The following is a 15,261-nucleotide window of genomic DNA, read 5'->3' as shown; positions in this document are numbered from 1 at the left end:
GTGCGGATCTTCCAGGACTGGAGTGCGGAGGTGGCGAGGCGGAGGGCCGGGTTTAACCGGACGAAGGCGGTGCTCCATAGACGGAGTGTGAAGTTCGGCATGTTGCAGCCGGCGCGCCTGTGGGTCACCTATAAGGATCGGCACCATTATTTTGAGTCCCCGGAGGAGGCGTGGGCCTTCGGGCAGGCCGTGAAATTGGACTCAAACTGAGGGTCTAAGAGGGGAGATGCTGTATAATACTGCATTTATATTTGCCAGGTTTAATGTATGATGTGTGTTGGCCTTAGGGTGGGTGGGGTGATGTCGATTTGTCTTTTTTATATGGGTTTTTCTGCAGGGGTCGGGTGGACGGGTTCGGGCAGAGGGGTAAACGGGGAGTTCGGGGAGCTGGTGGGGGGGGACTGACAATGGGAGTAGCCCTGGAGGAGGCGGGGCCGGGCAGGGCGAAAGCGCGGGCTTTCTGCGGGTTTCCCGCGCTGGGAGATGGTGAGGTCGGGGCTGAGAAGCGCGGGTCATTGCTGGCTGTTTTCTTTTCCCGCGCAAGAGCGGGGTGGGGGGAGGAGGACCCATTGACGGGCACGATGGAGGAGGGGTAGTCCCACGTGGGGAGGAGTCGGAGGTAGGGCGGGAGTCGCCGGGGTCAGCAGAAGTTAGCTGGCTCATGGGAGTGCTATGGAGGGTGGGGCGCGGCTAGGAGGGGTCCTAGCCTGGGGGGGGGGGGGGTACCGGGTTGCTGCTGAAACGGTCAGAAAGGAGCTGGAGGACGCAGGGGGGGGGAAGAGTTGCCGCCGTGGGAAACTGGCAGAGCGGGGGATGCTGGCCGGGGGTGGGCAAAGGATGGGGTATGGCTAATCGGCAGGGGAGGGGGGCAGGGAGCCCTCTGATCCGGCTGATAACCTGGAATGTGAGGGGGCTGAATGGGCCGGTCAAACGGGCCCAGGTATTTGCGCACCTGAAGGGGCTGAAGGCGGATGTGGCCATGCTCGAGGAGACACACCTGAGAGTGGTAGACCAGGTTTGGCTGAGGAAGGGATGGGTGGGCCAAGTATTTCACTCAGGGCTGGATGAGAAGAGTAGGGGGGGTGGCGATCCTGGTGGGGAAGAAGGTGTCGTTTGAGGCGTTAAATGTGGTGGCTGATAGTGGCGGGAGATATGTGATGGTGAGTGGCAAGCTGCAGGGGGAGCGGGTGGTGTTGGTGAATGTATACGCCCCAAATTGGGACGATGCGGGCTTTATGCGGCATATGTTGGGCCGCATACCGGACCTGGAGGTGGGGGGCCTGATCATGGAGGGGGGAGACTTCAACACGGTACTGGATCCCCGACTGGATCGATCCAAGTCCCGGACGGGTAGGAGGCCGGCGGCGGCTAAGGTGCTGAGGGGATTTATGGACAGATGAGGGGGGGGGGATCCCTGGAGGTTTGCGAGGCCAAGGGCCAGGGAATACTAATTTTTCTCCCACGTACATAAGGCCTACTCGAGGATTGATTTTTTTGTCCTGAGTAGGGGGTTGGTTTCAAGTGTGGAGGATGCGGAATACTCCGCCATTGCCATTTCAGATCATGCCCCGCACTGGGTGGACCTCGGGCTGGGGGAAGAGAGGGACCAACGTTCCCTCTGGCGCTTGGAGGTGGGGCTGCTGGCAGATGAGGAGGTGGCCGAGAGGGTTCGGGGGTGTATCGAGCGGTACCTTGAGGCCAATGACAATGGGGAGGTCCGAGTGGGGACGGTCTGGGAGGCATTGAAGGCGGTGATGAGGGGGGAATTGATCTCCATCCGAACCCATAGGGAGAGGGGGGAGCAGAGGGAGAGGGAGACACTGATAGGGGAGATGGTGCGGTTGGATAGGAGATATGCGAAAGCTCCAGAGGACGGATTGCTGGGGATTGTAGCCCTCAGGCCAGATTCGACCTATTGACTACCAGAAAGGTGGAAGCTCAGTGGAGGAAAGCACAGGGGGCGGTGTATGAATACGGGGAGAAGGCGAGCAGGATGCTGGCACACCAGCTCCGAAAGCGGGACGCGTCCAGGGAGATTGGGGGAGTGACAGATAAGGCTGGGAAGGTGGTGCGGAGGGGAGTCGATGTTAATGGGTTCTTCAGAGGCTTCTATGGGGAGCTGTACCAGTCGGAGCCCCCGGTGGAGGGGGGTGGAATGGGGCGCTTCTTGGACAAGCTGCGATTCCCGAAGGTGGAGGAGGAGCAGGTAGAGGGACTGGGGGCGCCGATTGAGCTGGAGGAGGTGGTCAAAGGGATAGGGAGCATGCAATCGGGGAAGGCGCCGGGGCCGGACGGGTTTCCGGCGGAATTTTATAAAAGGTACTTGGACCTGTTGGGCCCCCTGTTGGTCCGGACCTTTAACGAGGCAAGGGAGGGGGGGGGGCTTTGCCCCCAACTATGTCACGGGCGCTGATTTCCTTGATCCTGAAGCGGGACAAGGACCCTCTGCAGTGCGGGTCATATACGCCGATTTCGCTGCTGAACGCCGACGCTAAGCTGCTGGCAAAGATCCTGGCCATAGATCCTGGAATAGAGGATTGCGTGACCGGGGTCATTCTGAGGACCAGACGGGGTTTGTGAAGGGAAGGCAGTTGAATACGAACGTGCGAAGGCTCCTCAATGTCATTATGATGCCGGCCATGGAAGGGGAGGCAGAGATAGTGGTGGCATTGGATGCGGAGAAGGCCTTTGTTAGGGTTGAGTGGGAGTATTTGTGGGAGGTGTTGGAGAGGTTTGGGTTTGGGGAGGGATTTATCCGGTGGGTGAGACTGCTCTACGAGGCCCCGATGGCGAGTGTAGCCACAAACAGGAGGAGGTCGGAGTACTTTCGGCTGTACCGGGGGACGAGACAGGGGTGCCCCCTGCCCCCCTTGCTCTTTGCGTTGGCAATTGAGCCCCTGGCCATGGCATTGAGGGAGTCAGGGAACTGGAGGGGCCTGGTGCGGGGTGGGGAGGAGCATCGAGTGTCGCTGTATGCAGACGACCTGTTGCTGTATGTGGCGGACCCGGTGGGGGGAGATGTCGGAGGTGATGAGGATTCTTAGTGAATTCGGGGGTTTCTCGGGGTATAAGTTGAACCTGGGCAAGAGCGAGTTGTTTGTGGTGCATCCGGGGGATCAAGAGGGGGGGATTGGTAGGCTCCCATTGAAGCAGGCAGGGAAGAGCTTCAGGTACCTAGGGGTCCAGGTGGCTGGGAGCTGGGGGGCCCTCCACAAGCTCAACCTCACAAGGTTGGTGGAGCAGATGGAGGAGGAGTTCAAGGGGTGGGATATGTTACCGCTGTCACTGGCGGGGAGGGTGCAGTCCGTTAAGATGACGGTGCTCCAGAGGTTTTTGTTCCTGTTCCAGTGCCTCCTCATCCTTATCCCGAAGGCCTTTTTTAGGAGGGTCAACAGGAGTATTACGGGATTTGTGTGGGCGCATGGGACTCCGAGGGTGAGAAGAGTGTTTCTGGAACGATGCAGAGATAGGGGGGGCTGGCATTGCCCAACCTCTGTGGGTACTATTGGGCTGCCAATGCAGCGATGGTGCGTAAGTGGGTAATGGACGAGGAGGGGGCAGCATGGAAGAGGATGGAGGCGGCGTCATGTGTGGGCATGAGCCTCGAGGCGCTGGTAACGGCGCCGTTGTCGCTCCCTCCAACGAGGTATACCACGAGCCCGGTGGTGGCGGCTACCCTCAAATTTTGGGGGCAATGGAGACGGCACAGGGGAGCAGTGGGGGGCTCGATGGAGGCCCCGATACGGGGGAACCATTGGTTTGTCCCAGGGAGCATTGATGGCGGATTTCTGGGCTGGCACAGGGCAGGGGTTAGGAGGTTGCGGGACCTGTTTGTGGAGGGGAGGTTCACGAGGTTGGGGGAGTTAGAGGGGAAGTTTGGGCTCCCCCCGGAGAACATGTTTAGGTACATGCAGGTGAAGGCGTTTGCCAGGCAGCAGGTGGGGGGGGGGGGTTCCCCTTGCTGCCCCCACGAGGGGTGCGGGATCGGTTGCTCTCGGGGGTGTGGGTTGGAGGAGGGAGGATTTCGGACATATACCGGGTAATGCAGGAGGTAGACGAGGCCTCGGTGGAGGAACTGAAGGGTAAATGGGAAGAGGAGCTGTGTGAGGAGATTGAGGGGGGGACGTGGGCGGATGCCCTGGAGAGAGTGAATGCCTCCTCTTCCTGTGCGAGGCTTAGCCTCATACAGTTCAAGGTGCTGCATAGGGCCCACATGACTGGGACGAGGATGAGCAGGTTCTTCGGGGGCGAAGACAGGTGTGCTAGGTGCTCGGGGAGCCCAGCGAACCACGCACATATGTTTTGGGCGTGCCCAGTGCTGGGGGAGTTTTGGAAGGGGGTAGCAAGGACGGTGTCGAGGGTGGCGGGATCCAGGGTCAAGCCAGGCTGGGGACTCGAAATGTTTGGGGTTGCAGTGGAGCCGGGAGTGCAGGAGGCGAAAGAGGCCGGTGTTCTGGCCTTTGCGTCCCTAGTAGCCCGGCGGAGGATTCTTCTTCAGTGGAAGGATGCGAGGCCCCCAAGCGTGGAGGCCTGGATCAATGATTTGGCGGGGTTCATCAAATTGGAGAAGGTGAAATTTGCCCTGAGGGGATCAGTACAAGGGTTTTTTAGGCTGTGGCAGCCTTTCCTGGACTTCCTGGCGGAACGGTAGGGAAATAGGCCAGCAGCGGCAGGAACCGGGGGGGGGGGGCGGTTTGATCGGGGGGGAGGGAGAAATGTGTACATGGGTCTGTGGGATGTGGCGGGTGTTATCTCTTTCCCTTTTGATGTTGGGTGGTCTTTTGTTTTTTTTTTTCTTTTGTTTGTAGTTGCTTTTGAAGTTGGGTGGGAATTGTTCTTGGGGTGGTACCGCGGTTGTTCTGTTAATAGAGTTGAGTTGTTTATATTTTGTAAAAATTTCAATAAAAATTATTTTTAAAAAAAATATCTGTGGGGATTATGGGTGTTGATAGTTGTTAAGATGTTTACTGTGGGTTTATAAAGTGTTAACTGGATTCATAAATAAACATGGTTTTGGTTTAAAAGTACTTTAGATCTCTTGTGCATCACACCTGGTGAACTCCGTGATATACTTTAGAGTTTTCTAAACCCTGGCCCCCATAACAGGGGCTAGACTCTAAAACTAGGGGGGGGGGGTGGTGTAGTGATCCTGATCAATAAGCGGGTGTCATTTGAGATCGGGAACATAGTGGCGGATTTGGGGGTAGGTATGTTATGGTGAGTGGGAAGCTGGAGGGGATGCCAGTGATATTAGTGAATATTAACGCACCAAACTGGGACAACGCAGAGTTTATGAGGCAGTTGTCAGGGAAGATTCCGGACCTGCACTCGCATAGGTTGATCATGGGGGAGGGGGGACTTTAATACAGTCATTGATCCGAGGTTGGATCGGTCGAGTTCAAGGACAGGGAGGGTGCCAGCCGTGGCGAAGGAACTAAAAGGGTTTATGGAGCATCTGGAAGGGATGGATCTGTGAAAGTTTGGACGGCCAAGAGCAAAGGAATTTTCTTTTTCTCCCATGTTCACAAAGTGTACTCCTGGATTGATTTTGTCGTTTTGAACAGGACTTTGCTGACGGGAGTGGTAGATGCCGAGTTTTCGGCGATTGTTGTGTCGGACCATGCCCCACACTGGATAGATTTACAGGTGAGCAAGGAGGGGGTCAGCGCCCGCAATGGAGATTGGATGTAGGACTGTTAATGGATGAGGGGATTTGCGGGCGGGTGAGGGAGGCCTTCCAGAATTATTTGGAGATAAATGACACAGGGGAGGTTACGGCAGCAACGTATGGGAGGCACTGAAGACAAGTCAGGGGGGAGCTGATTTCGAAGGTGGAGCGGGCAGAGATGGATAGGCTGGTTAGGGAGATACTTCAGATGGACAGAAAGTATACGGAAGTCCCGGAGTCAGGTGTGTTGAAGGAGCGGCAGAAGCAGCAGATGGAGTTTGGTTTGATACCTACCAATATCTATTGACTGGATTTGGTTGCTGTATCAGGGAAGGCAGTTGAGGAAGGTGAAGGGGGGGAGGGGTGATATAGGAGTATGGTAAGGCGGCCAGTAGGATGCTAGCCTACCAGCTCAGGAAAAGGGAGGAGTCCAGAGAGATAGGAAGAGTGAAGAATAGAGAGGGAAACAAGGTCTTGGACCCAGGGGGGTGAACGGGATGTTTGAGGAGTTTTACAGTCGGTTGTATGAGTTGGAGCCCCCAGCTGGGGTGGAGGGGTTGAGGCAGTTTTTGGAAGGGTTTTTCCGAAGGTGGAGGAAGGGTTGGTTTGAGGGGTTGGGAGCCCCGATTGGGGTTGTAGAAGTAGTAGAGGGATTGGAGGCCATGCAGTCGGGCAAGGCCCCGGGACCGGATGGCTACCCAGTCGAATTTTACAAGAAGTTTTCTGGGATGATGGGCCTGCTGGTGATGAGGGCATTTAATGAGGCAAGGGAGCGGGATGTTCTTCCTCCAAGAATGCCACGGGCTTCGATTTCTTTGATCCTGAAGCGGGCGAAGGACCCAGAGCAATGCGGGTCATACAGGCCAATCTCCCTACTGAATGTTGGCACCAAATTGCTGGCCAAAATTCTGGCCTCAAGGATAGAGGACTGTGTTTCGGGGTGATAGGGGAAGACCAGACAGGGGTTTGTTAAAGGCATGCAGCTAACGGCCAATGTTAGAAGGCTCTTGAATGTAATCATGATGCCCTTGAGGGAGGCGAAGGTGTGGTCGCTATGGATGTGGAGACTGGGTGGAGTGGAAATATCTGTGGGAGGCCCTGGGACAGTTTGGGTTTGGGCAGGCTTTATTGACTGGGTTTGGTCGCTGTTTCAGACATCGGTGGCGAGTGTGCGAACAAACCAGGTGAATTCGGACTATTTTAGACTGCACCGGGTGACAGGGCAGGGATGTCCCCCTCCCCACTGTTGTTTGCCTTGGCTACGGAGCCATTGGCAATGGCGCGGAGAACGGCAAAGGCCTGGAAGGCGCATCTGGGGGGGGGGATTATGCTGATCTTAGGGGAATTTGGCAGATTCTCGTGAGTACAAATTGAACATGGGTGAGAGCGAGGTTTTTGTGATCCAGGCAAGGGGGCAGGAGAGGAGACTGGGGGAGTTGCAGTTTAAGTGGTGGGAGGGAGTTTTCATTACTTGGGTAATCAGGTGACATGGGCATGGGGGCAGTTACATAAATTAAATTTGGCCCGGTTAGTTAAGCAAATTAAGGAGGACTTCCGGTAGTGTGACATGCTCCCGTGGTCACTGGCGGGGAGGGTACAGACCATAATAATAAAAATAATAATCGCTTATTATCACAAGTAGGCTTCAATGAAGTTATTGAGAAAAGCCCCTAGTCGCCACATTCCGGCGCCTGTTCGGGTAAGCTGGTACGGGAATTGAATCCGCACTGTTGGCATTGTTCTGCATTACAAGCCAGTTATTTAGCCCACTGTGCTAAACCAGCTCCTTGACAGTTCTCCCGAGATTTTTGTTTGTTTTCCAGTGCCTCCTTTTTTTATACCAAAGGCCTTTTTTAAGCAGGTGAATGCCGTGATCTCGGAGTTTGTGTGGGCGGGTAAAACTCTGCGAGTAAGGAAAGTACTGCTGGAGCATGGCGGGGGTGTGGGAGAGAAAGAGGGTTGGCATTGCTGAACTTTACGAACTACTACTGGGCAGCAAATATAACCATGATCAGGAAGTGGGTAGTGGGGGAGCGGTCGGTGTGGGAGTGGGTTGAGGCGGCATCATGTAGGGGCACAAGTTTAGAAGCACTGTTAACGGCACCTCTGCCATGCTCGCTGGCCCGGTACTCCACAATCCCAGTGGTAGTGGCGGCTCTGAGAGTTTGGGGGCAGTGGGGGAAGCCTATGGGAATGGAAGGGGCGTTGGTGTGGGCTCCAATATGTTGAATCACCGGTTTGTCCCAGGGAGGATGGATGGGGGGGTTTCGGAGGTGGCAGAGAGCAGGGATTGAGAGGCTGGGAGATCTATTTATTGATGGGAGCTTTCCCTGTTTGGAGGATCTGGAAGAGAAGTTTGAATTGCCAGGGGGAATAGATTTTGTTATCTCTTGGTGAGGGATTTTGTGCAAAGGCAGGTGTCAACCTTTCCGCTTCTATAGCCACAGGAGATACAAGGTAGTCTCTAGAATGGCAGTGGGGGAGGGGAAGGTATCGGAAATCTACAAAGAACTTATGGAGTGGGAGGAAACTCGGATAGGTGTGTTAAAGCGTAAATGGGAAGATGAGTTAGAACATAGAACATACAGTGCAGAAGGAGGCCATTCGGCCCATCGAGTCTGCACCGACCCACTTAAGCTCTCACTTTCACCCTATCCCCTTAACCCAATAACCCCTCCTAACCCTTTTCGACACTAAGGGCTAGTTAGCATGGCCAATCCACCTAACCTGCATGTCTTGGACTGTGGGAGGAAACCGGAGCACCCAGAGGAAACCCACACAGACACGGAGAACATGCAGACTCCACACACTCAGTGACCCAGCAGGGAATCGAACCTGGGACCCTGACGCTGTGAAGCCCCAGTGCTAGCCACTGTGCTACCATGCTGCCCTTGGGAAAGGAGTTAGAGATGGGTCTGTGGGAGGATGGTCTGAGTAGAGTCAACACGGTTCACCAGGAACACAGGACGGTGGCCCAGATGAGCAGGTTTTTTTGAGGTGGAGAACAGGTGTGTCAGGTGTGCATGAGGGCCCGCAAATCATGTTCACACGTTTTGGGCATGTCTGAAGTTCAGGGGATTCTGACAGGGATTTGCGGATGTCATGTCCACGGTACTGAAAACAAGGGTGGCGCCGAATCCAGAAGTGGTGATTTTTTGTGTCGGAAGACCCGGGAGTCCAGGGGGCGAGAGAGGCTGACGTTTTGGCCTTTCCCTCCTTGGTAGCCTGGAGACGGATCTTATTAGGGTGGAGGCACTCGAAATCAGGGGCATGGGTTAGCGACATGGCTGACTTTCTCAGGCTTCAGAAAATTAAGTTCGCCCGGAGAGGATCAATGTTAGGGTTTGTTTGGAAGTGGCAGCCGTTTATTGACTTCTTCGGGGAAAACTAAACTGTTAGCAGATTCAATTAAGGGGAAGGTGGGCAGGGGAAGTTAGGTTATTTTTGTTCGGCTTAGGCGGGAACAGTGAGAGATAGAGAGGGGTCTTACACACTGAGTTATGTTTACATTTGTATCTTTTGCTGTTATAAAACCATAAATGCCTTAATAAAATGTTTGTTAAAAAGAAATAAAAACAATATTAAACTCTACACTCACACCAAAAAAGGACAGCTTATAATTTAAACAATCCGACACGTTTCCCCATTAAACAACAGGAAAATAAACATACAGCTCTCAATCCATCTTACAATCAACATGGCATTGTAATAATTGTTTTACAGAACAGATTTCCGGCTCCTGTTAGATAGGAATTTTGTTATGGGGGGTGGGGAGAGAAATTGTTTCAGACCCTTTCAGACTCCGACTGAACATCTTCAAATAGCTGTTTGAACGCGGTAGCTTCAGCCTCTTGCTTGTCTTCAGACAGGACTGAACTGCTTTAACTTTTATTACTCTTTTTCAGAACTATCCTACTGGGAGAGAATTGTCTTTATATGTGGTCAAAACATGGGTTGCTAGATCAGCCTTCAAACGCCTTCAAAAGCTTTCTCAAAACATCTCTCAATCTCTTAGCTCCTAAAAGTTCCCAGGCTCTGCGAAAAAAGTTTTTATAAAAAAAAAAACCCACTGCAGTCAATCGGACTATCACCCCAGGCTTTTAACCCTTAAATTGCCCAATGCTTAAAATCCAATATTCCTAAAATCCTCCATTTGTCACAAAAAGCACTCGATAAATGTAAATTGCTGTTGTGATATCAGTATCATGAGAGCAAGTGATTGTCTAAGTTCCAATTTAATTTCAATTCACCAAGAAATAAAGCTCCAATGAAAAGTAATCAAACTAAAATCTAGCCTTTGCTTACTGTCCTCAGTATTTGCTCTATTTTAAATGGGGGGGGAGGTCCCATAATGGGAGGAGTCGAAGGAGAGGAGGGAGTGGCCGGGGTTAGCAGGAGTCCGCTGACTTACGGGAGTGCAACGCAGCTAGGAGGGGTCCTAGCTTTGGGGGGGGGGGGGGGGGGGGGGCGGTTGCTGTTGGTATGGTCAAGGGGGAGCTGGAGCGTGTAGAGGGGGTCGGTCGGGGGTCTGCCACCGTGGGGAACGGGCCGGGAGTGGAGCATGGGCGCGTGGCTGGCCGAGGAGGAGTTATGGCTAGTCGGCGGGGGAGGGCAGCCCCCTGATCCGGCTGATAACCTGGAACGTAAGGGGACTGAATGGGCCGATTAAACGGGCCCGGGTGTTCGCGCACCTGAAGGGGCTGAAGGCAGATGTGGTAATCCTCCAGGAGACACACCTGAAGGTTGAGGACCAGGTAAGATCGAGGAAGGGGTGGGTGGGCCAGGTGTTCCATTCAGGGCTGGATGCCAAAAATTGGGGGGTGGCGATCTTGGTGGGAAAGAGGGTGTCGTTCGATGCGTCGAGCATTGTGACAGACAATGGCGGTAGGTACGTAATGGTGAGTGGTAAGCTGCAAGAGGAGAGGGTGGTGCTGGTCAACGTGTAGGCCCCGAACTGGGACGATGCGGGCTTTGTGCGGCGTATGTTGGGTCGGATCCCGGACGTGGAAGTGGGGGGCCGAATAATAGGGGGGGGGATTTTAACACGGTGTTGGATCCGGCACTGGATCGCTCCAGGTCTGGGACGGGTAGGATGCCGGTGGCGGCTAAAGTGCTGAGGGGATTCATGGACCAGATGGGAGGGGTGGACCCATGGAGATTTGCAAGGCTGGGGTCTTTTTCATTCTTCTTGCACGTTCATAAGGCCTATCCCCGGATCGACTTCTTTGTCATGGGTAGGGTGCTGATTGCGAGAGTAGAGGATACCGTGTACTTAGCGATAGCCATTTCGGATCACGCCCCGCATTGGGTAGACTTAGAGCTGGGGGAGGAGAGGGACCAGCGCCCGTTGTGCTGCTTGGAGGTGGGGCTGCTGGCGGATGAGGTGGTGAGCGAGCGGGTCCGAGGAAGCATAGAACGATACCTGGAGGCCAACAATAACGGGGAGGTTCGAGTGGGGACGGTCATGGAGGCACTGAAGGCGGTGGTTAGGGGAGAGCTGATCTCCATTAGGGCCCACAAGAAGAGAGAACAGAGGGAGAAGGAGAGGCTGGTGGGGGAGGTGGTGAGGGTAGACAGGAGATACGCAGTGGTGCCGGAGGAGGGACTGTTGAGGGAGAGGCGCAGCCTCCAGGCCCAATTCGACCTGTTGACCACCAGGAAGGCGGAGGCGCAGTGGAGGAAGGCCCAGGGGGCGATTTATGAATACGGGAAAAGGCAAGCCAGATGCTGGTGCATCAGCTTCGGAAGCAGGACGCAGCTAGGGAGATCGGGGGAGTTAAGGATAGGGGAGGGAGTGTGGTGCGGAGTGGGGTTGGCATCAATGGGGTCTTCAGGGACTTTTATGAGGAATTGTATCGGTCCAAGCCCCCGGTGGAGGAGGGAGGGATGAGCCGCTTTCTGGACCAACTGAGGGTCCCAAGGATGGAGGAGGGACTGGTGGTGGGATTAGGGGCCCCGATTGTGCTGGAGGAGCTGGTCAAAGGGATAGGGAGCATACAGGCAGGGAAGGCGCCGGGGCCGGACGGTTTCCTGGTCGAGTTTTACAAAAAATATGTGGACCTGTTGGGCCCGTTGCTGGTTAGGACCTTCAATGAGGCAAGGGAGGGGGGGTTTTGACCCCGACGATGTCCCGGGCACTGATATCCTTGATCTTGAAGCGGGACAAAGATCCCCTACAGTGTGGGTCTTACAGGCCGATCTCGCTGTCAAATGTAGATGCCAAGGTGCTGGCGAAGGTCTTAGCCATGAGAATTGAGGATTGTGTGCTGCAGGTCATCCATGAGGACCAGACGGGGTTCGTGAAGGGGAGACAGTTGAACGCGAATGTGCGGAGGCTCCTGAACGTTATTATGATGCCGGCGAGGGAGGGGGAGGCTGAGAAAGTGGCGGCGATGGACGCTGAGAAGGCCTTCAATAGGGTAGAGTGGGGGTACTTGTGGGAGGTGCTGAAAAGGTTCAGGTTTGGGGAGGGGTTCGTCAGGTGGGTCAGGCTGTTGTACGAGACCCCGATGGCGAGTGTGGCCACAAACAAGAGGAGGTCTGAGTACTTTCGGCTGCATCGAGGGACGAGGCAGGGGTGTCCCTTGTCCCCCCTGCTCTTTGCATTGGCGATTGAACCCCAGGCTATGGCCCTGAGGGAGTCGAGGAAAGGGAGGGGGCTAGTGCGGGGTGGGGAGGAGCATAAGGTGTCGGAAGAGCGAGTTGTTTGTGGTTCACCCAGGGGACCAGGAGAGGGGAATTGGCGAGCTCCCACTAAAAAGGGCGGAGAGGAGCTTCAGATACTTGGGGGTCCAGGTGGCCAGGAGCTGGGGGGCCCTGCATAGACTTAATTTCACGAGGTTGGTGGAGCAGATGGAGGAGGAGTTTAAGAGGTGGGATGCGTTGCCGCTGTCCCTAGCGGTTCGGGTGCAGTCAGTCAAGATGACGGTGCTCCCAAGGTTTTTGTTCCTGTTCCAGTGCCTCCCCATTCTTATCCCGAAGGCCTTCTTTAGGCGGGTCAACTGGAGTATTACGGGGTTTGCGTGGGTGCGAGGGACTCGGAGAGTGAGAAGGGTGTTCCTGGAGCGGAGCAGGGATGGGGGGGTCTGGCGCTGTATTTGCACTATTTTCTGTACTCATTTCAGATTTTCAGCAACTGCAATATTTTGCTCATCAAGGTATAAAAGTAATGCTCTTACCTCCAGCAACAAGCCCAGATTCTCCTAATTGGATGGCCACTCCAAATCCACCGAGTTTCACAGGTGCTGAATTTTCCTTCGAAGCAAGTAGCACACAGTGTGGCTGCATGGGTGGAAAAAAGCATTGAATAGTTTGTGCATAAATAAAACTGCTATTGACACTGCTATGCGTCTTTTTAGTTGAAAAAAGAGCTATTAAATTTGCAACCTCCACTTCACTAACGTTCATAACTACAGCCAAATTAAACAAAAGTTGAGAAGCAGCCAGAAATCTTTAATTGCAAAAGAATGATGCTGACATACATAGTGGTACTATTCATTTCAAAAGTTCTTGGTGCTTATAAAATATAAGTTTGAATTAGTCCAGGAGCACACTTTGTGTAGAACTTTCTCAGTGGCAATTTCATGGAAATCAGCAAAAGTTTGCATTCTTCCTCTTATCCCTCCATTTCCATCCATTATGTTACAATGCTGTCACTGAAAAGTTGATTCTATACAAAGTATCATCACTTAGGTAGTTTTGACCATTGAAGACCGGAGCATAGGTATACAGAGACAAATCATGAGGTGTAGAAAATGTATGATTATGTGGCATGTAATAAACATATCAAGGTATTGCCCTAAAATAGCATTGTTCTCAACTGTGTTCAATTAAAATATTTAAAACAAAGGCATTTGAGAACCTGGCCCTCAATGAAGACTCAGGCATGGAAACATCCATTTCTGAACCTCTTCTCCAGTTACCATTTTTCACCCATTCTCATTACATAATTCTCATTGTGGCTATGACTCATCTTTCATTCTCACTCCACAGTATGAATATTTCCCACTTTCTCTGTCTTTTAACTGTGACAAAGGGTCATCTGGACTCGAAACGTTAGCTCTTTTCTCTCCCTACAGATGCTGCCAGACCTGCTGCAATTTTCCAGCATTGGAATGGTCACACAATTCACATTGTGAAATTCATTACCACAGGAAATAGTTGATGCTAAAACATTGAATACATTCATGAAGCAGTTGGATATAGCACTTGGGACGAATGGGATCAAAGGCTATGGGGAGAAAGCAGGCTATTGAGTTGGGTGATCAGCCATGATTGTGACAAATGGCAGAGCAGACTCGAAGGGCCAAAAGGTCTCCTCCTGCTCCTGTATTCTATGCAAACATTACATGCAGGCATTTTCTTTTTAATACAAACCAAGACTTGAGTCTAAGGCCTCTGCATGTTTGTAATTTGGAATATCCCTTTACTTTGAAATACTTCACCGTTTGGATGATCTGGCAAAGATTATAAACCGAACAAATAAAAACAATTCTATTGGCCAATATACAAGAAAAGGGAAATAGCAGTTCAGACAAAACATGCAACAAAGCAGAAGCATTTCACAATAAGGTATTGGCTCAATTCCATCTGTGTGACTTGTGCCTTGATCCGTATTTTAAAATAATGCCTGCACCTGTTTTACTTGATCGAAACATAATACTGCATTGCTGGATTGCACCACCACATGCATATTCTTTACAAAGACCGAATGGATAAATACAAACTGAGACGTAGTGAATGCTTAAATTTACCAACACAAATTTACAAATTGTGACCATGTATATGATGAATGAACTGTAGTCATTAAATTAATAAAGAAAAGTGTGGTACCTGTGCTGCTGTTGAGCTGATTGTCCTTTGGCTTGGTGAAAAACTAAGCTGCCGCAGTTTAAGAACTCTTTCGGCTTGTTATACGCATGTGGTGTAGTGGTATTGTCACTAGTAATTCAGAAAACCAGGGTTCGAATCCCACCACAATAGGTGGTGAAATTTGAATTCAATAGAAATCTGGATTTAAAAGTCTAATGATGACCATGAAACCATCATCGATTATCATAAAAATCTATCTGGATATCTGCTACCCATACCTGGTATGGCCTACATGTGACTCCAAACCCATAGCAATGTGGTCGACTCTAAATGGCCTCACGTACCACTCAGTACAAGGGAAGTTAGGGATGGACAATAAATGCTGGCCCAGCCAGTGACACCCACAACCCTGAACGATTAAAAAATACACTAATTAGAATAGCTTAGCGAGTCACATATATTAAGAATTTTAATTGACCTACATGGTGCTGTCACATTTATACCAAATTTTAAAAACACTGTTAAGCTAACAAACTGGCTGCAGACTCGCATTATACATTTTGAGCTGAGCATTGAGCTGCTTGCGGTATTAACCATACTTATCAGTTCCTCACAATCAAGTGCAAAAAAATGCCAGAGTAATTAGCAAACAGCACTAACTTGTGTCAACATTCAAAAACATATTGAAACATACATCACAGAAGACCACCATTTGGCCAAGCTCGAGCTATCTAATGAGTCCCACTTCCCAGCTAATTATGAAGGCCCTGCAATTTCCTCCT

The 15,261-nt window shown here is 52.1% G+C and overlaps 1 protein-coding gene across 16 annotated transcripts in view; it reads right to left on the bottom strand.

The window, feature by feature from the left end:
* caska (calcium/calmodulin-dependent serine protein kinase a) overlaps nt 1–15,261 on the bottom strand; it is a 740,678-nt gene that overhangs the window by 371,904 nt on the left and 353,513 nt on the right. For all 16 annotated transcript variants that reach the window (XM_038802093.1, XM_038802098.1, XM_038802088.1 and 13 more), the window contains exon 6: nt 12,847–12,949. In XM_038802093.1, coding sequence (XP_038658021.1) covers nt 12,847–12,949 — 103 coding nt within the window. The remainder of the gene's footprint in view (nt 1–12,846; nt 12,950–15,261) is intronic.

The sequence above is a fragment of the Scyliorhinus canicula genome, chromosome 7, assembly GCF_902713615.1.
Source record: "Scyliorhinus canicula chromosome 7, sScyCan1.1, whole genome shotgun sequence".
Lineage (NCBI taxonomy): Eukaryota > Metazoa > Chordata > Chondrichthyes > Carcharhiniformes > Scyliorhinidae > Scyliorhinus > Scyliorhinus canicula.
This window is presented reverse-complemented; position numbering and strand designations above follow the sequence as displayed.